We start from the raw sequence: 22,580 nt of genomic DNA, 5'->3' as shown, positions 1-22,580 counted from the left end.
GAAGGTGTAGTTATGCTACAGCTGCCGTGCCAAGGACCACAAGCCCAATAGATGTCAACCACAGAACAGAAGGGAAAAGAAACAGCTGCTGTTCTGGGTTGTGTGAAGAGAAGCTTTGCAAATTCTGAGAATGGAGGAGGCTCTGGTCCCACCACAATCTGCCCTGGTCAAGGCACACTTGAAGTCTTACATTCAATACTGAGAGCTCCATTTTAGGATGAACATCAGCAGGCTAGAGCATGCCCAGAAGGAGGTGACATGGCTGAAATGAGTGGCCATGTTTGACCTGGAGGAGAGAAGACTTGGGGGAGGAAAGAGGGCAAGGAGCCATGTTCAAATCTTTGAAGGGGTACCCCATAGGAGAGATATAAGGTTTTCCCATTTGGACCCCAGAGCAATGAATGAGAATGCCAGAGATTCTGATTTTGGTGGGATGGAAGCAAAAAAATGTTCTAACCACTGAAGTGTGCCATGGTGGGGTGAGCTGCACTGGAAGGGGATTTTCTCCTCCCTTTCACTAAAGGCTAAGTGGGAATTGTCAGGGATGTCGCAGAAAGGGATTCTCAGATTGATATGGCCTGGATTATAGGAGAGACCATGTGGCTCCTGGAAGGCAAATGGAGATGGGGAGCAGCACTTCCGGGATTAGAAACCTGGAAGCAACAGTATAACAGTCTACATGAAGAGAAAGCATGAAGAAGAGCCCTCGTAACAGAGTGCAGTATGTGATATATTCTATTAGGTTGTCAACTATATTATACCAATAATACACTATAGGTCATATCATTCTTGTGTTATATATTATCATATCACTATTAATCATTAACATATTGTATATTATTTTATATTATATTTAATTATATACCACATGATTACATCGTATATTACTATATACTATGTACTATATACTATATATAGAATGTCAAAAGTAGAATCCTACGAACAGGTAGAATTTGAACCCAGACCTTCCTTTCTTCAACAAGAGCCAACACTTGCCAAGCAAGACTGAGGGGAATCTACAAAGAATACCCTCTACCAAATAATCTGCATGTTCCTGGGGATATGCAATGGAAAAGAACTGGTAAAGGCTGCCCACCCAGAAAGCAAGCCATGGGCAGGCTGTGACCTACAGAGTGGTTGGAAAAGACCATGGAATCCCCACCTGACTTTGTCTCCAGACAATGAGGTTTGGGCTGGGTTGTTCCCAGAGGCTTTAGATTGGTGGGCAATTATCTATACTAACCCGGGAAAATCTGCAAACAGGGCTGGTTTTAAAATGAAAGAGGTCCTGGGGGGGAAGGGGGGGCGCAAGTCTTCAGCCCCGAAAACAGCCAGGCCCATCTTAGTTCTCTTCACAGCTGGATCTAACATGGAATTCTTTCTTGGAGAATGGCAAAGCTGCCCAGGACCACATTGATCATCCATCCCAGTCCTCATGGGAAGCATAAATCCCCTTCACAGAAAAGCATGACTCACCTCTCCAAGATTCAGCTGGCTATTTTCTCCCAATTACCTGAGATTTTGAGAGCACCTAGGGCAGGGGGAAAGAGAGCTGCCTTCGGAGGGAGGGGGCATGATTTCAAACACAAGCCCTGCCACTTTCTACGTGGGTGGCTTCCCTGACCCTCAGTTTCTTCATCGAGAAAATAAGGGAATTGGCTGAGTTAGACGGTCGTTAAGTTCCCCTCCAGCCCCAAGGGCATCAATTCAAGTAAGGGCTGACTGCGGGCCAGCTTGGAAGATAGGTTGGAGCGCCGGGAAATTAAGGCGAGCTTCATTTTCCTCTGAATGACTAGAAATAGGCCATGCTTAGTAACAGACTAACAGCTTCTGTCCTTGGCAGAGAGCTGTCTATTTACACCAATATTTCATGGACTGTGAGCTTGACGAAAGGCAGAATGGAAAAAGGGAGAGATGGGCTAGGAAGCCTGAGGCGCTCCCCCATCTGTAAAACCAAGGAGCCGGGCACGCTCTGCTCAGCTCTCTTCCTCCCTTCGCATCCCGTAGTTCGGACCCGAATTCTCCCGCAGCCCGCTAGACACAGGCCGAAGCGACCGAGTCTGTGCCTCCCTCTGGGCAGAGATGCTCCCAGACTTTCGAATCACTTCAACGCGTCTGCTCGGGGCTTCCTCTCGCTACTATGACAGTTCAAGCAAGCCATTCAAGTCCCGAGGAAGCCCCTTGGGCCCTCCCTGGCTCCCTCCGTGCCCTCCACCCTCCCTGGCTCCTTCGGAGCCTGCCCAGGGTGTGGGAGCAGCCCTGTTGCCTCTGTCTCCGCTCCCCCGGATAGCCGGGACCAGCTGGATGACAGGCAGAACCTCAAGCAAGGACTCGGGATCCATCGGGGAGCCGGTGGAGACCTGAGCCGGCCGCCGCCGCTGCCGCCGCCGCCGCCACTGGCTCGCTTCCCTCGAAATCGAGCTGCCCAGGGAAGGAGCGAGGGCAAGGCAGAAGGGGGCAGGGCGGTCCAGAGGAGGGAGGCAGGGAGGGGCGCGGGGAGGGAGGAGAGACTAAGAAGGCAGAAACGTGAGTGGAAAAGGAAAGCCAGGAGGGGAGACGAAGCCCCAACGTCAGCGCCTCCCAGCCCTGCTCACTGATTCAAACTGAGAGCAGAGTTTCTGGGCTTTGGGAAACCAGCGAAAGAACTGGCCCGAGGCACGGAGAGGCCATTCACCTCCCTAGCCCCGAAGCCTCCAAATCCCCTCGAAAGGTAGAATGATTCCTCCTAGCAGTCACCGGGAGGACTTGGGGCACGGGCTGAATAAAGAAAACCAGGGGGGCGGCAGCGCTGATCGACCTCCGTCCCCAGCATCGACGCACAGCCAGGAATCCAAGGTACTGCCTCGGCTCGCCTCCCCACCTATTCCCCCCTCCTCTCCTCTCCTCTCTCTCTCCCCTTCTCCTCCTCCTCCTCCTCCTCCTTCTTCTTGTTCTTCTCTCCCTCCCTTCCTTTCACCTCTCTTCTTCTCACTCTTCTCATCTTTCCTTCCCTCTCTTGACCTCTCCCTTCCTTTTCTCCTCTTCCCTCCTCTTCTCTCCTCTTATATCCCTTCCTTTCCTACTTTATCTTTTTCTCTCGTCTTCTCTAGTGCTGTCCCGTCCCTCCCTCTCCCCTTCCTCTCGACACTCCTCCCCCACTCCAGCCAGGGAGTGGGGAGAGCTCCGAGCAGCCTGGCCGCATTTCCTGGGAACCGGTTGGGGCGGGGGTGGGGACATCGAAATCTAGCCGTGCTTTCACCGGGGTTCCCACGCCACTGATCTCAAGGGCCGGGGATAAGCCCCCTCCCCCAAATGTTGGGTGGGGCACAGGCAGATTCTTGGAGAAAGCCTTGGGCCGACCCCAGTTTGGTGCTTGATTCTTGCTTCGACACACCTTCCAGCCAGTCCAACGTATGCAGTCCAGTTCCAATGGCTTTCCCGTTATTTAGTCTAATAAACAAGAAAAGGCGCTCCTGATTTGGAACAGGAATTGACCCCCAGGGCTTTTGCTCTCCCTAGGTGTGTGTGCTGAGAGCACTAGGGAGCGTGTGAGCAGTTTTCTTACAAGATCTGTGTCATAGAGGGCTGGCCAGGAGAATTGGGAGTGGGAGAGAGCCGGTGAGAAGGGCAAGTCTGCCCCCAGCAGACTCTGGCCCTGTGGGTCTGGATGGCCCTCTCCCGTGGAGCTGGTCTCAGACCATCCTTCATTCAGGGCAGTTCTAGGCTGGGAGAGGATGGGGTCCAGCAGCGCTGGTGAAAGTTTGGGTAGCGCATGTGCGTGTGCCAGTGAGGAAGGTTAGAACTTAAATCTATTTCTGCAAGTGACGCCCCAAAACCTAAGCAAACAGTAACCGTAAACATTGTGCAGCAGCCTTACCGCTAAAAGCCCCCCAGGAGCATTGTCCGCCAGCAGCTGGTAGGCGCCCCTGTTCGCCTCTTCTTTCCCCTACTTAATGACATGGCCATACACCTCATTAGGCTGACACTTGGCTGCAGTGTGGCAGTTCTCCTTGTTACACTTAGGCTGCTGTAACAGCCTTCCTGGCCATAGCCTGCTCCTAAGAGTAACGCCTAGAGACACCTTATTGCAAAGCAGATTGTTGAAGTTGCCTTCCAGAGGCTTGGCCTGGGAGGCTGGAGACCTGGCTCCAAATCCCAGCTGCTTACCACATGTTATGTGCACACTGGGCATGCTTCTACTCCTCCTCTTTGGGCCTCAGTCTCACAATCTGGGAAGGGAGCGGGCTGAAACCTGTGGAATCTCTAAGTTCCCTTCATGATACCAAATCACACCCTCTGGTCAGGAGTCACTTAGAGGATCGCCTTGTTGTCCCGTGAGGTCTTGTGTGAAGAGCTGACAGCGCTGGCCACAGATGACCTTCTGAGTCTCTCAGGCATCCCGGGATGTGCCACGGTGCCCATAGGACCGAGAGCAGGAGGAGCCAAAGGCAGAAGCCAGACTGGGTGCTTTATTCAATCACTGGAACATCGAGATTCTGAGAGACCACTTAGAAAGTCAGAGCACAGGATGGCCTGCGTGAGAAGGACCTTCCAGAGCATCCTGGCCAAAGTCCTGAGTTAGTGAGGGGGTCTCGGGAAAGATTCAGGCCTCCTGAGCCCACCGAGCTCAGCCCGATGCCCCCTCAGTGGGCAGAACCATGGCTGGTACCCTACCAGTAGGCACAGAGTGCAGGGCAGTGGGTATGGTGCCACCTTGCAGGGCTCTCTGCAGCTTAAGAGAAAGGACAGCAGTAACACATGAAAACTAGCACATTAAAGTTTGCAGAGCACTTCAGGCATGATCATCCCGAAGGGCAGACACTCAGGTATTGGCGACAGCATCAGCAGCCTCTCCATTTTATAGATAAGAAAAACCGGCTAAGTGTGCTGTGCCCATGGTCTCACAGCTGTAGCAAACCCTTCATCTCCATGCAACATTCTGCAGCAGCCTTACAGCTGCTCTATGCACACACACTCACTCACACCACCCCACACACTCACACACCACCCCACACACACACACATACACACACTCCCACACATACACACACTCACAAACACTTATACACACACCACTCCCACACTCACACAATACACACACTCACACACATACCCACACTCACACCACCCCACACACTCACACACATTTATACACACACCACCCCCACACTTACACAATACACACATTCACACACACCACTCATACACATACACACACTCACACGACCCCACACACTCACACACCACCCCACACACTCACACACCACTCCACACACTCACACACATATACAAACTCACACACATACTCACGCTCATACACACACCACACACACACTTATACACACCACCCCACACACATACACACATACACACACTCATACACACCACACACTTATACACACACACACATAAACCACATCATACCACACACACATATACACATATATCACATCATACCACATGCCACACTCACACATACTCACACACACCACACATTTATACACACACACATATACCACATCATATAATACACACCACACTCACACACACATTCCACCCTGCACACTCACACACATATACACTCACACACTTATACACACTCACACACATACACACACATATTCAATATCGTACCACACACACCACACTCATAGACATCACTCACACACACACACACACACACACACACACCAGGCTCCATCTCTTTCTATCCTTCCTCCACCTCTCATATTTCACCAGTGGCTTGTCATGGTCTGTTCCTTGCCGAAGTCTGACTGATTGGTGGCTGTTCCAAAGATTTGCCTCCGATTCTACCACAATGAGAGTGAAGCTTTCCCCTGCTTCCAGGCCCCCATTCACTTTACCAGCTGCAGGTGAAGCTCCAGTTATGTGGTGATAATGTTCCAGAAAAGTAAATTCAAAGACTGACTCCTCTTTTAAATGAACCAGAGACTCTTGGAGTTCAGGGGTCCCCACAGGAAATGATTTTGTGAAGCAAAGAATTAATTTACAGCCTGAGTAGGTGAGCCCAGAGTTGGCTGAGCTGGCCTTCCCTATCAGGTCCTCAGCTCTGCTGACCGATCCTGGTGATCTCCTGGCCAGCGCAGGCAAAGCTCATGACCTGGATGGTCACAACAAAGGAGGGGCCTTTGGACTTGTCAGTCTTCTGTAGATGAGACTTTTTCCACATTCACATGTATGCATACAAACAAATGTTTACCCACATTTGCACAGGGCTTATTTATCTGGCTTTGGGTCAGTCAGGAGATGGCACAGAAGATCCTTGCAGTTTCCAGCAGGACACACTGTGAAGGACTAGAATAGAGAACAGGGCACAAGGGCCAGCCTTTTTCACTGAAGAGAAGCCCATGACCAAGAGACTGAAGCCCAGAGCTCTGCTCCAGAAGGCTGGTCAGCAGCTGATGACGAGGTGGGGCATGTCAGCTCATGAAATGGGTAAAAATCTAGAATTATCCTTAGTCCTGTGGATTGATAAACATGACAGAGGGAGTATGGTTTGTTGGGGAGAGTGCAGAACTCAGAGTCAGGAAGGCTTGGGTTCAAATCCCACTTCAGACACTCACAAGTTGTGTGACCTTGAGTTAGTCATTTCACCTCTAAGGACTTGGGTCTCCTCTGTGAAATGAGGCTGGCCTGATACCCTCTAAGGCTCCTTTCAGCTCCAAATCAATAATTCTCTGACAAATTCACAGGTACCGTGTTTCCCCGATAATAAGACCTATCCCGAAAATAAGCCCTCCCCCGAAAATAAGCCCTATTGAGATTGCTACTGTCGCTACATTACTGTACCCTCTGTATGCACCGTCCCCCCGCCGTGAAACGCACGCCGTGCTCTGAGCTGCATCCAATCAGAGCTGCAGCAGTGAGCGCGTCATCCTGTTCTTCCCCAGTGATTTGCTTATTGAATAAAGGTACATTTTTTTGTTCACATTTACCTGTTTATTAAAATTGCTGCCAATGTTCATTAAAATAAACCCTCCCCTGAAAATAAGCCCTCTGGGGTTTTTCTGTCCAAAAAAATAATAAGACAGTGTCTTATTATCGGGGAAACATGGTACCTGTGTTCCGTCACATGTTGACTGAGAGGCTGCTTCATGATGGGCATTGGGCTAGGCAGCTGCCCTAGGGCAGGACCTTACAGCCCCATGTGGGGCAGGGCATTCATTCCAATAATTAGGACGTGAGTGTAAAATAGCTGTGTGTACCCTATTCTCTAAGTCAAAGTTCCTGGCCTGAATGGATTCGTGATCGGGGGTCTGGTCTACCCCATCTTTAAAATGTCCACCTTTGACGAGAATAGGAAGAAGCCTCTGTGGGGAGGGTCAGCCAGGCCCCAGGATTTCAAGGCTGGGGCTGGCGCCTTCCCTGTCCTATCTACAGGAAGGGTGGCAGGTTACTCGAGGACCGCAGTAGGAGGTCAGGACAAGGGCTACTTTCCCTGATGCTTCTCGAGAGGAGTCTAAATGGGTTACTCTCTCCAGCTTCACTCCCTACACCAGATGGCATCCAGGGCCATCTCCAGTCATCCTGGTCTGTCTTGCCACTGGCCCCAGATGGCTCTGGCTCTGGAGGAGAGAGTAAGGCTGGAGACTCTGCAGGGCCCTCCTTGCTTAAATCCAATTCACTTACATATCATGGCATCACCTTCCTGATGTCTTTGATCCTAGGAAGGCCAAACAAAACCACAAACAACCTCCCGCCCACGCTGGCGAAACAAATGACAGGCAACAGTAGCTTAGATCTAGGAAGGGTAAAGCACGCTAGATATCGGGGCAGTTCTGCAGACTGCAGCGGCTGAAAGAACAGACGCGAGGAAAGAACTCTCTGGCCGGAGCGAGATCAGGTGGCGCTCAGCTCGACTGGCTCAGAGAGAAGGTTCTTCCTGGGGGGGAGGCCGCCCCAGCTGCCCCGGAAACCAGCCCGAAGTGAGGTTAGTGAGAGGAAGACCAGCAGAGGAGAGCGCCGGGCAGCGGTGTGTGCGCAGTGGGAGCAGAGCATCAGCACACAGGTCTTTAGACAAGACAAGGGCCGGGTGCTGGGGCACGGGAAGGACAGGGCTTTTCTACGCCGTGACCCTGACGGAGACAAGCCCCACGCTCCCTGTTCTTTGCCGAGGCCTTGGAGCTCATGAGTCCGTGACGCAGAAAACTCTAGTGACAACATGACCGCAACACTTTCACCTGCCTGGTCGAATGAAAGAATGAACAAACGAATGAATGAGTGAGTGAGTGAGGGAAGAATCCCTCATTAAGCATTTACTATGTACCCCGCGGTGTGCTGAGCGCACGGTAGGAATAGAAGAAATCAGGAGCAGCCCTGCCCTCGGGGGGCTTTCACTTTTGTGGGGGGAGACGAGCAGGGAAGAGATGCTACAAGGGGGAGGGCTCCATGCTGCAGCACGGTCTGAAGCTGGGCGCCGGGGAGGCCACTGAAGCCTGGCTCCAGGTGAAAGCTCCCTTGTCTGAGGTAGTTCTGGCCCTGAGTTCCACAGCCACATCAACAAGGGTGGTCTGGAGGTCTTCCCAGCTCCACAGACTCCCTGCCTTTCTCGCTGAATAGGCACCTCCCGTCCACAGCCCACTTCTGCTGATAGAGGCAGCTTCGGCCCCAGAATCCCCTTCGCTTCTTCCCCTCTCCCTCAACCACCAAGGTCAATCCATGACCAGGTTCCAAGAGCTCTGCTTCCACATCGTCCCTCACTCCTGTCCCCTTCAATTTCATTGATCAAATGCTTGTTAAGTGTGTCTCATTTGGAACGCCTTGTCAAGGGACAGGGAATGCAGAGGCAAAAAGGAAAATGCTCTCTGACCTCAGGGAGCTTACATTCTTCTCTGCATCCAGACTTTTAATCACAGAATCCTAGGCTTAGCCACAGAAAAGACCTTCAACACACGGCATGCAAGTCCCTTATTTAACAGATAAGAACACAGGGCCAGAGAGGCTGGGACTTGGCCAGGGTCATAAAGCTAGTGAGTGTCTAAAGTGGGACTTGAATCCAGGTCTGCCCAACTTCAGGCCCCCATTATCTCTCACCTGGACTATGGTCATAACCTTCGAAATGGAGTCCTTCCTTCCAATCCTCCCTTCGAAGCATTTCCAAAGTTGTGTTCCTGAGGTGTGGTGACCACATCACTCCTCTGATCAAAAAAACCTTGCACAATTCCCCATGGCCTGTAGGTTAACACCCAAGTTCTTTAGGCCAAGATTTAAGGCTCCACATTGTCTGGCACCAACACACCTTTCCAATCTTTATGCTCTCCTTTAAATACTCAGCATTTCAGCCAAACTAGATTTCCAGCTGCCCTCCTTTATCTCCATGCTCCTGCACCTGCCATCCACCCCCTAGACCCTCCCCTTCTCTCTGCGTCTCAGAAGCCTTTTCTTTGTGACTCAGTTCATGGGCCACCTCCTCCATGAAGCCTGCCCTGATTCCCCAGCAGAACCTGTTTTCTCTCTCTAAATATCTTGAGCTTTTTGTCAAGCTTTCTCCATTGTGTGTGCACATGTGTGTCTATGTGTGCATGCATGCTAGTATGTGCACATGTGTGCACTGTGTGTGGACACTTTGCTACCATTTCCATCTAAAGCAGTCCTTGTGAGCAGGGTGACCTCCCCATGCTGTGTTCGAGTCTGGTGTCCCATCTTACCAAGTCTCAGCAATGCCGAGGAGATCACTTGGGCCCCCTTGCTTGGCTCTGGCTTAGTCTCTTACTCACACTTAGCACTTTGGCGTAGAAAGCTCCAAGGCCACGAGTGCCCTCTCTGGCCCCTCTCTCCAGTTACTCTCTCGTAAGTTGCTGGGTTCTTGCCATGGTTTTCCTCCTGGGTTTTCCTCACTGCTGCCTTTGGTGGCTGACTTGGCGGCTGTAGCTGGGTCCCTTTCCCCTCCCCCTGCCTCTTCAGATCATAGCAGCAAACACTCCAAGCCCATGGATCCCATCTCTGGCCCAAAGCCCAAAAACCTGTTCTCTCTCTCCATCTTCTTAGCGACAGCTTTACTTCCCAGGTCTTCATTTTTCTCCTGATATTTCTACTTCCCACTGCCCCAAATGATGGACACACCACCCAATCCCTTGCGTGTGGTGGATGCTTTCCCAGGACCTCCGGATCCCACCCACTACTTCCTGGGTTCCTTCTGGTTTATGTACCACACATGCACACACATATCACACACATGCATGCACACACAGAGACACACATGCACGCAGGCATCCACACTCACACCCACATGTTCACACGCACACACGCACGCACACACATCATCCAAAGTGGAGAGTAGTCATCGGGCTTCACAGCTCTCCAGAGGTTCTTTGTCACATCATGGGCATGTGATCCAGAAGGACAGCACACTCCTCCAAGCCCCACAATACTTAGTATCTTGTGAATCTGAGCCTGCCTCTGGAAACTGCCAGCCTTGAGAGGCAGCCACGATGATCTTCATCCTGAGCACAATAATGAGGTGTATTGGGGCCCCGTGGGGCACTTGAAGCTGTTTCTTCCTCCAGAATCCGACACCACCCGAGTGCCTCGTCCCAGGACAAGCATCGAAGCTCCAAGGGTTCAGAGGACTTCCTCCTTCCCTTCGACCTCAGTGGCACCTCCTCAAACTCTCCACCTTCTCCACCTGGTTTGGGCTCCTCTTGGCGTCTTCCTTGAATTCTCTTGGAGTGTTCCTTCAGTCCTTTCCAGGAACACTTCCTTCAGAGAGTTGGGGAGCATTCTGTTGGTCCTTTCACCTTCTCCAGAAGGAAATCGGCCACTACTCTGTCCTTACCTTATCCACACAAAGCCCTTAGTCTTTGCTGGAAAGAATACAGACAGTGCCCCATCCTCGAGGGCCCTTGGGCTGGCTCCCTGGCCTGCCCTGCCCCACCTGTTGCCTCTGCAGTAGAGAAAGCCCTTGGCACCTTGCCCCAGCTGATTGACTCTGCCAGGCTTCTTCCTGTCAGCAGGTGTTCTCACTAGGGACCTCTGGGCAGCTCTGAGGACTACAGCGTTGCCCCTTCCTGTGCTGCCCTGGCACTGCTCAGGCTGGTGACCACAGCCTGGAGTCTCCTGCTGATCCCCAAATGAGAAGGGCCCCAAAGGGCAGCTCCAAGCAGGGCAGGCTTCCTGGGGGCTGGCAAGATGCAAACCCTTCCTTCTTCCTGCCTTCCTCGTCTTGTAGGGGGCATCAGTGACTCTTCTAGGGTTTATACTTAGGAAAAGCAGGCTCTCCACAGAGTTAGGAGGATGTGTGTTCAAACCCCACCTTAGAGATTTATTCCCTGTGTGACCTTGGACAAGTCATTTCTCCTTGCCTTGGCCTCAGTTTCCTCATCTATAAAATGAGGGGGTTGGGTTCAATGGACCCTCAGGTCCCTTCCAGCTCTCCAGTTATGAATGAATGAATGCACTGGGCTTATCTCACTGCCTCTTTACAAGATTTGGCTGACCTTAAAAGCCATGGCTCGCCCTTGGTTTGAGGCTCTCACAGATGGTAGTGTTGAAATATCTTAAAAGCAAGGCAGCAGAAAGTGCCATAGGAAAGCTCTGCTCCTCCCTGCTGACCCCAGCTTCACTTGAGTGAGATGGCTCATGCCCTGTGCCCTCTGCCACCCTTCTCTCAGCTGGGATTTGGGGCCAACATAATCGCATGGTTTTCTGTTCCTTGTTCTGCTCCTTGGACCAAAAGCCATCCTCCAAGGGTATCATGTGAAAAGCTAGACCCAAAGGTCCCTCTGACCCCACCTGGGCCATCGCCAAGGAGGGCTGCCATCAGCTACCCATGCCAGCTGGCCTGGGAGCTTCACCCAGCTAGTCAATATCAGGTGCTAAAATGCCCACGCCTGCTCTCCTTCCTCTGTCCAGGCTCACCAGGCCCAGGCTGTCGTGTCTGCAATTCAGAGCCATCCTTCCTCACCAGCAGTCTTTCTCCTCACTGAGAAGAAATACTGTGGCAGCCACAGCTCCCTCTGGGCCCCCACACTGCGGGGAGAAGAAGGGCTCTTTCTAACCTGATTAATTATTCCTCTTTAAAATGCCAATCTATCAGATGGAAAGCTAGGAACTAATGAGCTCGTGCTGACTGATGCTCCCTGGTCTGTTTGTTTAGCTCCTGGGATTCAGTACCTTGAAGAAGCTTTACTGCAGCCCCATTGGCCATGCCCCCCGGGCCGAGTCCTGTCATTCATCAGTGGAAGGCAGAGCTCCCTAATTTGTTGTTTCAGTTAGTAGAGATTTGGCTGTCATGATGGGAGGCAGGAGCTCTGGTCATCTTCAAGAGAGGAAATGAGAAAACTGGGCCCTGGCTTGTTGCAGATTCCCCAAATGAACGTCCTTGAGTACGTTCTGGGGAGCAGGCAGGGACAGGGGCTGCTGCTGACAATAGGAGGCCAGCACGTGGGCAAGGCGCTCTGTGAAACAAGATGGCAGATGGGTGGGGAGGGCAGCCTCGCACCCCAAGGGTGCCAAGCAGCAGAACTATGATGACGTTGTGCTCAGTGTACTCACCTCTAGAGGAAAGAGCTCGCATCCAGCCCAGCCAACCAAGCTCTCTCTATTTCAGTGGATTTTATGGCCTCGTTTGAAAAAAAAGCAAAGCAAAATCCAGGATTTGTGTCTCATTGAATTTTGAGAGTTGTGGTGGGAGGGAGCAGCGAGGATGTTTCTTTATTTTTGTCTTGGCCAATGACCAAGAGAACAGGCCACAGATGGCTTCCAGGGTGCTTGTTACTTGGTGCCCCTGTTAATAAACCCCCAGCCCCCAGCCCCCCACAGGCCTGCCAGGTAATGAAGGCCTGGGCCAGGCCTGGCCACACCAGGCCGGCCTCCCTGAGTCCTTCTGCCCCTAGTTGCCCTGCAGACACTGAGGACCTTCCAGGGCTCTTGTAAAGACCAAAGGAGGCAAGGAGAGTAAAGCACATAGTAGGTGCCATATCAGTATTAGCTGTCAGTGCAGTGCAATCAAATCCTTGGGGACAGCAGCTTATGGAGGAGCCAGCATCCAGCCACCATGCAGCAGGGGCAGCTGGAAGCCCAGGGGGCCCTCCAGAGAGCTGTGCAGAGGGTAGGCCCTGAGGAGCAGCTAGCCAGAGTTGCCTGGATGAGAGATCACTGAACCACCATGTGAATGGAGCAGGGGCTTCCTATAGGTGGTTGGAGACAGAGAGATGGGTTGGGAGAAAAGTGAGGCATGAACTCTGAATAGTGGACCAGAGGCAAAGATATGTAGGTGAAGCCAATGGCCCTCATATCCCTTGACCCCCAGTGCCTGTGGTCCTAGAGACTGCTGAAAGTGAACTCTTCCTCAGTTTGAGCTGAGAGCTTCTCTCTCTTCTAGTTGGAAAGGTCATTCCTCTCTTATGTTCTTTGGAATATTCTAACCCATTTAACTTATCTGATTTGGGTTTTCTGCTTCCTTTGACAAAGAAATGGGCCTCTGCCCCTAGGCTGAGCAAGTAAAGAAAGAGTATTTGGGGATGTCTCCTAGGACATGGTGTGTGCTCTCCCCAGCCATTCCCTGTGACTTCTGGAAGCAAATACATCTTCTCCCTTTTAAAGCCCTTCATAGCCCACTCCTTCCTACCTTGCCAATCTTACTAGACCTCCCTCCCTTCCAATGCCCTACAGTCCAATGACACTGAACTCCTTGTCTCCTGAACATGACATTCCATCTCTCAATGCCAGAAATTTTCACCGACTTCCTTCCATGCCTGGAACTCTCCCTCCTCCTCTCTCCCTCTTGGCTTCCTTCAAAACTAGTGAAAGTCTCAAGAAGCCCTTACAGACCACCTTTAATGCTAGGACCTTCCTCCTGACATTGTTTCTGCCTTATCCTTTGTGCAACTATCCTTGTGCATAGGACTTGGCACACTGCTTCCCCTCTTAGGTTCTAAGCTCCTTGAAAGCAGGCATTGGTTTTGTCTTTCCTTAGCTCCCCAGTGCCTGGAATGTCGTATATGCATAACAAATTCTTGTTGATTCCCAGTGGTTGTCATGATATAACCAGAAAAGATAGCACAATTGTTCATCACAGAAGACTGAGACTATTCTGGATACTGGGAGGTATTAATTTTTTCCCATCTACTTGGTTTTACTGCTTATGATAAACCTATTCATTCCTTTAGCCTTGTGAATCTTTGTGCTTGCAAGGGGAGCTGACTGGCAACTAACTATATATTAGGTAGGGGGAAGGGAGTTGAGCTGCTGAAGTTTTAAGGATGTCTGGGTAGAGCAAATAAGCCATAGAAATAGAAGCCCCACCCCCACTACAGAACAGTTACATAGGTAAGATATAGGTATAGATGCTGAGTGTGTAAGATGTAGCTTAAGGGTTGCGTGGATACACAGAACCTGGGATCTGTCCCACTTTTGCATCTCTCTCAGTGGCAGCAGCCTAGTGGCTCCTGGAACATCTGCTCTGGGCAGTCTCTCTTCCTGCCTCCAGAATGTTCAACCAGATTGATACGGATCCACTGGAGCTCAAATAGTTCTAGTCTAGGGGGTCTGATCCTGAGTGGTTCCAAATGGGGGGCCATCTCCAGCTGTCCTGATCTATATCTGGCCACTGGACCCAGGTGGCTCTGGAGGTGAAAGTGAGGCTGGTGGCTGCACAGCCCTGCCTCACTTAGATACAACTCACTTGCAAGTCATGGCGTCACCTTCTTGAGGTCAGGGTCCTCTTGAGAAAGAAGGACTAACAACAAACAAACGGTTCCGAACGCAGGCTACTTTCGTGGCTCTCATCTGGGATGAGAGCTCGTAGCTTAGCCCTTCCCACCACTCCTCCTTCCCCAACCACCAGGGCTGCCCCAAAAGCATAGCCTTCTTGGTCTTCACAACGTGGTAAAGGTCTGGCAGCGTCTTGCCTTGTGGTGGGTGTAGACATCAAGAGCCTCCACTTTCATTCCAGTAGGAAACCTGGCTCTCTTCCCCTCTCTGCTGACTGTGTGCCTCCTTCCTGCCTTCTTTTTTTTGTTTGTTTGTTTGTTTTTTGCAGGGTTGGGAGGGAGGGAAATGGGGGAGGGGAGTTTGAATCGTAAAATCCTGTGCAGCTTACCACACTATCTTGAGCAAGAGGGCAGGGGAGAGAAAAGCTGAACTCATTCCCCACCCACCCAGCCCACAGCTCCAGGAGGGGCAGATCTGATGGCCCAGCCAGATCTGCAAACATTCAGGATGTTCAGACTTAGCTAGCTCCCTTGCTCTCTCTCCAAGTATTCTGCAGGCTCGTTTTCTCCTCAATAATGGTTCAGTTTGGGTTTTGCTGTTCTCTGGGGTGGCTTTATCATTTCAAGCTTCTCCTCAACACTTCAAGATTTCTTTTTCCATGTATTGCTTGGTGCTTTTGAACCAGGATCCTCAGACATGTTTAGGATGCTGTAGATACACACACGTGTACATATGTGTGTATCTGTGTACATGTGTATCTGTGTGTGATCACAAAAGCAAAAGAACAACAGAACACAGGGCCTGAAGGTAGCATGCGCAATGAACTGAGGCCTCTGGCAGATGTCTGCCCTGTGTCCTTTGTGCATTCTGACACGGCTGGTTCAGCTGGGTGCAATTTCCTTTCTGACAGATGAAATCGAGCACAAGCAAATGCAAAATTCCCATTATGCTCAAACTGTTCCTTATTTTCTCTGTTGCACTGGGGGAAAGAACCAGGTTTCAATAGCAGAGCTACCTGTATTTGGGTGGAGGTGGACACCAGCTACCCAAACTCCTTTGTTCCCTCTCAGCTGAGAAGCAGCAAGCCTTCCTTCCATCCAAGCTCCATTTCATATCAGTAGGATACAGTTCTCTTCCTCTAGGATGGCAGGTTCAAGCCTGGGGGCACTTGCTGGGGGCCCCTCATGATCTAAAGTGCTTTGGCAGCAAGAGAAGTTGGCTTCTGGCTCTGGTCTTGTGTCTAGAAGCTCCAAGAAATGAACCATAGCTTCAGCTGATTCATGTCTACACCCTGCTTCCTACATTCTATCCATCATCCTCATCCCTTCTCCTCATGTGCATGCCTGCATCTACACACAAGTGTACACACATATGTGTACACGCACACATGCACGTGTGTGTGCACACTCACACTCAGACAGAAATCTTGGACTCTGCTCTTAAGACCCTGGGCTCTAATAGAAGAGCCCTGTCTTACCCAGAAGGTGTAGGAGTCACTTCCCAGCCATTCCCAAACTATAACACCATGTGTGTCCCCTCCCTCTGAGGCCCCCTTTATGTGCTGTCCTCCCTGTCAGAAAGTGAGCTCTTTAATGATCAGGGTGGTCTTGTCTGCTTACATTTGGATAGCCAGTGCTGAGCCCAGTGCCTGGCACATAGCAAGCCCTTGATAATGCTTTATTTTACCTATTAGTTAATCAGGGAAGGAGGTCTTCTCCATGCCCATGTACCAGCAGCCTAATTGTGCCAAACCTTGTGTTTGAAAGGGGCTGTGTCTGAGGATGCTCCCTTCACCTGGAGTTCCAAGCTCTCAGGCTATGGAAAGTGCACCTGTGCTATGCAGCCCCTACCCCCTTTGGGGGCCTCTCCTCAGTCACACACTTTCTCTATTATTACCTCAGCTCATACTTTGGGAAGCACCTAGTCTCTCATGCCTCCAAAGCAACAGTATGGGAACATTGGTGTGTCCACCTCCGAAAGTGCTGGGCACCTCCATCCCCCAAAGGCTCCTCATCTTTCCCTCTGGGGATGTTGAAGGGACCCTTCTGATTAACCACCTCCACCCCCAGGTGGCCAAGATGATCCAGGGAAGACCGGCTCAGGTTCGTTGTTATGCAAGAAGATGGCAGTGATGGGGGTGGTCTCCTGGCTTTCTTACCAAGCACTGAGTCTCTCATAGCATCTGATCACTCAGCTCCATCTTCACCTCTGCTGGGCTTTTGTCCCAGACAGGTCCTCTTCCTGCCGTGCCAACCCCCTGTCCTTGGTCCTGGTCACAGCAGATAGCCTAATACCACAGTGCCCTCAGTCAAGGATTCATGGATCCCAGCCATTCTCAATCTCTGTTTGACTCTGCCCCAAAATTAAATGTCAGGGCAAGAAGGATTTTAATCTTCGAGTCCAAAACTGGGGGTGAGGGAGGGGCAGGGGGAAGTGTCCAGTCCAGTGTGCCACCAATGTACTGGGCGCCTCCTAGCTCTGCTCTCTCCTGTGATCTATTGCCTTCCATAAGTCTATGAAAAGCAAAGGGGAGGGGGAGGGTTCTGAGCTTCCTATCTGTATTCTACAAGGTGGGGGAATTGGAGCATGATCAAGAATGCTCCACTCTCCCTCCCTCGGTCCCAAAGTTCCATTGCATGGTACCCTGAAGCAGGTGGCAATCCATGTGAGAGAAGGAATTGGTATGGTTGCCTAGTCATATTTCAAGACCATTGCATAGAAAATGTGTATGTTGAGTGACTCCAGGGCATCATTTGGATTTGTTTTTTGCCAGCACCTTCATGATGTACAGGTGTAGGTAGCTCACCTGGTCCTAGGACAGCAGACACAAGAAGTGATAAAGAAAGGCCCTATTCTCCTCCACCTCTGCCCTCAACAAAGGGTCCCTAAAGGTTGGAACTGAGCCCTGCACACTCTGAAAATGAGATCTCAGTCACCTCAGGGCTGAAGAACTAGGTCACCACCATAGGAGTTGGGAAACATCAAACAAGTGTCCTCAATTATCTCTCCACTAGGGATCTCCTTCCTGAGGCCCTGAGATATTCCCTGGTCTGTGCGCTTCCAGGCAGATTCCCTGCCCAACCCCACTGGCTTCTTGCTTCCTAAGAACTGATCAGAGGAAGAGGAGGAGAAGAGACATCATCAGTTCTGAAGCCTCCCTAAGGGCTGCCTGAGAGATGGAACTGAAAAACAATGACCCCCTTTCTGAACAGCTCTGATTGTTAGGAAGCTTTTCATAACATCAAACTGAAAGTCACCTCTTCTCCAAGTCCCCCCTCCCACTCTCCTGTCCTAATTCTACCTTCTGGGACCACACAGAACGAGGCCGATAATCCTTCGTTCACATACCTGGAAACAGCTCTCATGTTCTTCTTTCAGCCAGATTCTCTTCCTCCAGATGCTCTCCCCAGCTTTTCAATGTCTTTCCTGAACTGAACACAAGACTCCAGATGAGGACAGGGTGGGGGAATGATGTGCTCGTTAGTCCTCAAAGCTGAGAACCCACACTAGGGTTTCCCTTCAAAGATATGAATTGCTGTGGATGTGTTCCCTGGCTTTCGTCTCAACAGTAAATGGGTTTTCATTGAGGTCTGGAACTGGAAAAAAAATCTTGGAGATCACATAATCTCACTCTCCCAATTTCCCCAATATCTTCTAATTCACTACTTTTCTTTCCATGATCAAAAATTTCATCATCAAGGACCTGACCTCCTGGACTAGGCTGGTTCTTAGAAAACAGTCTGTATTTTGCCTATTGATCCTTTAAATGGAAAATGTTGTCCAATGACCAGCAAGAGAACATGTCACTGGAGGGGCTGAATCCCAGGCATCTTCACATTCTTGCTATAAAGAAACCAGGAAGAAAGGAGGGCATTGCAACTCAATGGGAGGTTGGCTCCAGGGGTCCTTGGAGGATCCAAGAAAGGAGCTGGTAGAGAGGGTTTTAGCATAAGTCCTGAAGCCATGAACATGCACTCCCTGCGAATCAAAATGGTTTTATTCCGTGTTTTTCTGTCCTGAACACCTAACATATACAGTTATCCCTTCCACGTTGGGGGTGGGGAGAGAGGGGCATAGCACCCCACCCCATGATCTGGGAAATCCACATAAAATGTTTTGGCTCTCCCTTCATACCAGAGAAGAGGTCTGAATTTTTTTCTTTTTCTTTTATGGGGTGTTTACAATACCTTATTGTACAATTTGGGTTAAGTATTAGGTCATAGACTACACAGTGTTAATTAAAAATACTAGCCTTTGTGTGTCATCTGCTGGCTTTTGCATTCTTTTCACAAAATTTAACTTTTTACTTGTTTTTACTTTTAAAAGGAAATTGTGTATATTTTTAAATAAATTCTGAATGTTACATATATTAAGAGATAAAATATGTTGTTATTATCCAATACTATACACACATTTCCTGTATTTCTGCATTTCTCCACTTTTTCTCTGCCATCTGCTGGCCTTCATGTGTCATCTGTGGCTTCTGCTAAATTCCCCCAAATCCCATTTAATTTCTTATGCCGACCCATATATAAAAATCATGACGGGGGTGATGGCAAAATTCGCCAAGTGGCAGGGATAACTGTAAACAATGTTTGATGATTCATTATTCCATGGGACGTCCAGTCACCCTGGATTGAAGTATTAATGATAATTATAATAGCCTCTGCACCAACATTAGATTATGAGATCATAGGGGTACAATCAGAAAAACCTCAGATATGGTCTAATCCAAGTCCCTCATTTGACAGATGAGGAAACGTCTTAACTGAGGTGCAAGGAGGTGACCTATGTGTCCGAGGCCCCACAGCTAGGATTGGAATCTAGATTCTCTGACTGGCTGGCCCAGAACCAATGCTCTGTGAAATGTGCTAATGATCCCTGCCATCTTTGCCTTCCAGGGCCATGGCAAGGCTCCAGTGAGATACTGCATGGAGGGTTCTTTGCTGACCTCAGAAACTCTACCCAGAGGGTTGATAAGAAGCTGGGATTCCTCTAGGCCTCCAGAGTTGCCAGCAAGTTTCTAGACAAGTCCAAATTGTCTCTTGCTTCCTTCCCTTGTCCCTGGAAGATGAGCTTAAGGTCAAAGGCTTAATCTCAGGATGGAAAGAGGAGGAAGGAAAGGCAGTCTGATCCGAGGACTTAAAGGGTAGACTGATCACAGTCAAGTTTGGCTGCCCTGAATAATAGAGACCAATCAGTCAAACAGCAAGTATTTCTTGAGCAACTAATACGTAATAGGCCCTATTCAAGAACTTGGTGATACAAAGACCAGGGAGCGCATAGTCTACTGTAGGAATATGCCACTTGAGAAGACAGAGAAATAAAAACGATAGACCAATAGTGGGACAATGTCGTGTAATGGTTAGAGATCCCCCCCTAGAGTGAAGAAGAACTGCGTTCTCTTTTTCCTCAGACTCCTACCAACTGTCCATTGACCATGGGCACATTCACTTAACCTCTCGGCAGCCCAGCCAGCTCTCTAAGCTGCAGATCTGGGTTGGTGACAGTGGATTCCTCATCAGGGCTCCCTAAACCAGTGAGGTCACAGGCAAATGAAAAAGCACCAAGTCATTTTGGGGAGAGGGTGGGGGTGCTGCCATCAGCTGCAGGGTTCCCAAAGGGCTTCATGTAGGAAAGGGGCCTGAAGTGGGCTTGGAAGGGACATGAGGATTGAATTATAAAAGGTAGATGTGAGGAGGAGGAAGAGCATCCCAGACATGGGGGCAACCTGTGGAGAGGCAGGAAGGTGAGAGATAGAACTCTGTACAGGAGGGGAACAGGTTCACTTTGTCTGGTCCAGAGCATGTATTAAGGGAATTAGAATTGAGGCAGCCTGGAAAGGAAGCCAGGCTCTGATGGCCTTAGAACGACAAGCCAAGGACTGCCTTGTATCTCTCCCCATTAGGAGAGGATAGCTCACAGCGGCTGCTTCTGGCCTTTCGGCCCCTCGGGTGGTCACTGACTTCAGTACTTCAATGGCCCTGGGTTCTCAGGAGTGGAGGCTTACTCCTGACTCCCATCACAGCTCCTCTGCCCTTTCTAATCCTATGACATTCTTGTCCACATCTTTGCCTAAATCTGTCAGTGCATCTAGGTGGGTTAGCATTTGCTCATCCTTCGCTAGACACAATCCTCAGGACCATGGTCCCCCCGGCCAGGACCCTCCCTAGAGGCTTCAGCTCCTCCAGTATAGTGTCCTCTGATCTCAGTCTGTGGCTAGACCCCATCCTTCCTGTCCTCAACATCACCACCTGGTGACCAGACAAGAGGGCCCCAGTGTGTGCTCAGCCCGGGTAAAGACCCACTCTTTTTCAGCAGCCTGCCTCTGAAGGGGTCCTCCCCTCTCAGGGTCAGTGCAGACACCCAAGGGCTTTGCACACACTGGAAGATTGACTCCTGATTTTTTCCTTAGAGTCTTGGCTCTCTGTTCTCTTTCCCATCCACTAAGCTGGGCATCTCTCCTAGATTCAGGAGTCAGCCTCTAGCACAAGGAGTCCATCAACCCTCTTCATGCCCAGGGCTCACAATTTCTTTCCTGACCGTTTTCATTTTCTTTGTAGATTACATGTTAGGTAACTTTTTCCATTAAAAAATAAGTGTCTCCTAGACCATGAGGATGACGGGAACTGCTGCCTGACCCAGAAAACAATGGGAATTCTAGGGATCCCACGGAGCTGCCAATGGCTCCCCAGAACTTCCCTTCCAATTCTCTCCAGTTACCGTAATGTGCAAGGGGTTGAGTCTTCACTGGAAGGAGCCCATGGGGAACACACACCCCTGGGCTTGGGCACACATAGCTCATTTCGTTAGGGCAGGCACCCAGGGAAAGTCTTAAAACACAATTTTTTTTTTCAGATATTCAATTGTAAAAGACATTCATTTGAATCATCAGACTAAAGAAATGAAAACTTAGCTAGGCTTACTTTTTTAAATTAACAACTAAACTTTACTTCAAAAAGACAAAACTTTAAAAATAAGGCCCAAGATACTGCTTTTTCTTTGAGACATGGAGATGTGCCTGGAGCCGAGTCTGAGCCAGAGGGGCTTAGGGAACACTTCAGAAAAGCTGTCAGACTGAGAAGTGAAAGGAAATGGTTTTGGGAAGCCAAGTAGAAAGGGGTCTCCTGGTGGTCTCTGCTTGAATCACATTCCCATTTCTCCCCATCCGGCAAATGGCTGCAGCAAACCTCAGATGGGTTGCAGAATCTGAGAGGGGAGGAGTTCCGTTGCCTTGGCTTTCGTGGTTTCTGCCAATGGAGCGGCTGAGCACTGAGGAGTGTCTGTCTTTGAGAAGCATGTAGGTGAGAGCAGAGGTCTGGGAGAATTAGGGGACTGGCACCTCCCTCTGTGGTGTTCAGGGTTTGTGAGGGTTTTCTTGCATGTCCAAGTAGCCAGCAAGGTATGGTGACGAGAAAAGCAGGCAAATCCCAGCACTGAAGAGAGGGAGCCCTCATTTAGAAACCTTTCACCCAGTGTCCTCATGCGCCTGAAGAATTAGAGGACTGAAGGGGCCCACCACTGCATGAGTATCCTCATGTACACACACACAATTGCATACACTCTAAGCATCTTTTAAAGGACAGGTGTTTTTTGAATGACTTGCATGGGTCTAGAAAGAAGAGGAAAGGGAAGAAGAAAGGGAGAGGAGAGGAGAAGGGAAGGGAAGGGAGGAGAGGAAAGGAGAAAGAAGAGAAGGGAGAGAAGAAGAGAGGGGGAGAGAAGAAAGAAAGGGAAGGGAAGAGAGGAAGGAAGAAGAGGGGAGGAGGAAAGAAGAGGAGGGGAAAAGAGAAGGAAAGGTAAGGGAGGGGAGGAGAGGATGAAAAGGGAAAGGAAGAAGAGAGAAGAGAAGAGACTGGGGAGGGGAGAGGAGAAGAGACGGAGGAGAGGAGGGGAGGGGAGGGGAGAGGAGAGGAGAGGAGAGGAGA

General features: G+C 50.2%; 1 protein-coding gene across 1 annotated transcript in view; it reads left to right on the top strand.

The window, feature by feature from the left end:
• Positions 1–2,552: 2,552 nt before the first annotated feature.
• The window catches only part of STAC (SH3 and cysteine rich domain), a 67,430-nt gene continuing 47,402 nt past the window's right edge, over positions 2,553–22,580 (top strand). Inside the window, exon 1 of the mRNA XM_069084445.1 lies at positions 2,553–2,835. Coding sequence (XP_068940546.1) covers positions 2,716–2,835 — 120 coding nt within the window. The 5' untranslated portion in view covers positions 2,553–2,715. The remainder of the gene's footprint in view (positions 2,836–22,580) is intronic.

This window comes from Petaurus breviceps, unplaced genomic scaffold (assembly GCF_028583685.1).
Source record: "Petaurus breviceps papuanus isolate PSGF00001 unplaced genomic scaffold, PetGlider_PUasm1.0 174, whole genome shotgun sequence".
In the NCBI taxonomy this organism is placed as follows: domain Eukaryota; kingdom Metazoa; phylum Chordata; class Mammalia; order Diprotodontia; family Petauridae; genus Petaurus; species Petaurus breviceps.
Note: the sequence above shows the minus strand (reverse complement) of the source record. Positions and strands in the feature narration are given on the sequence as shown.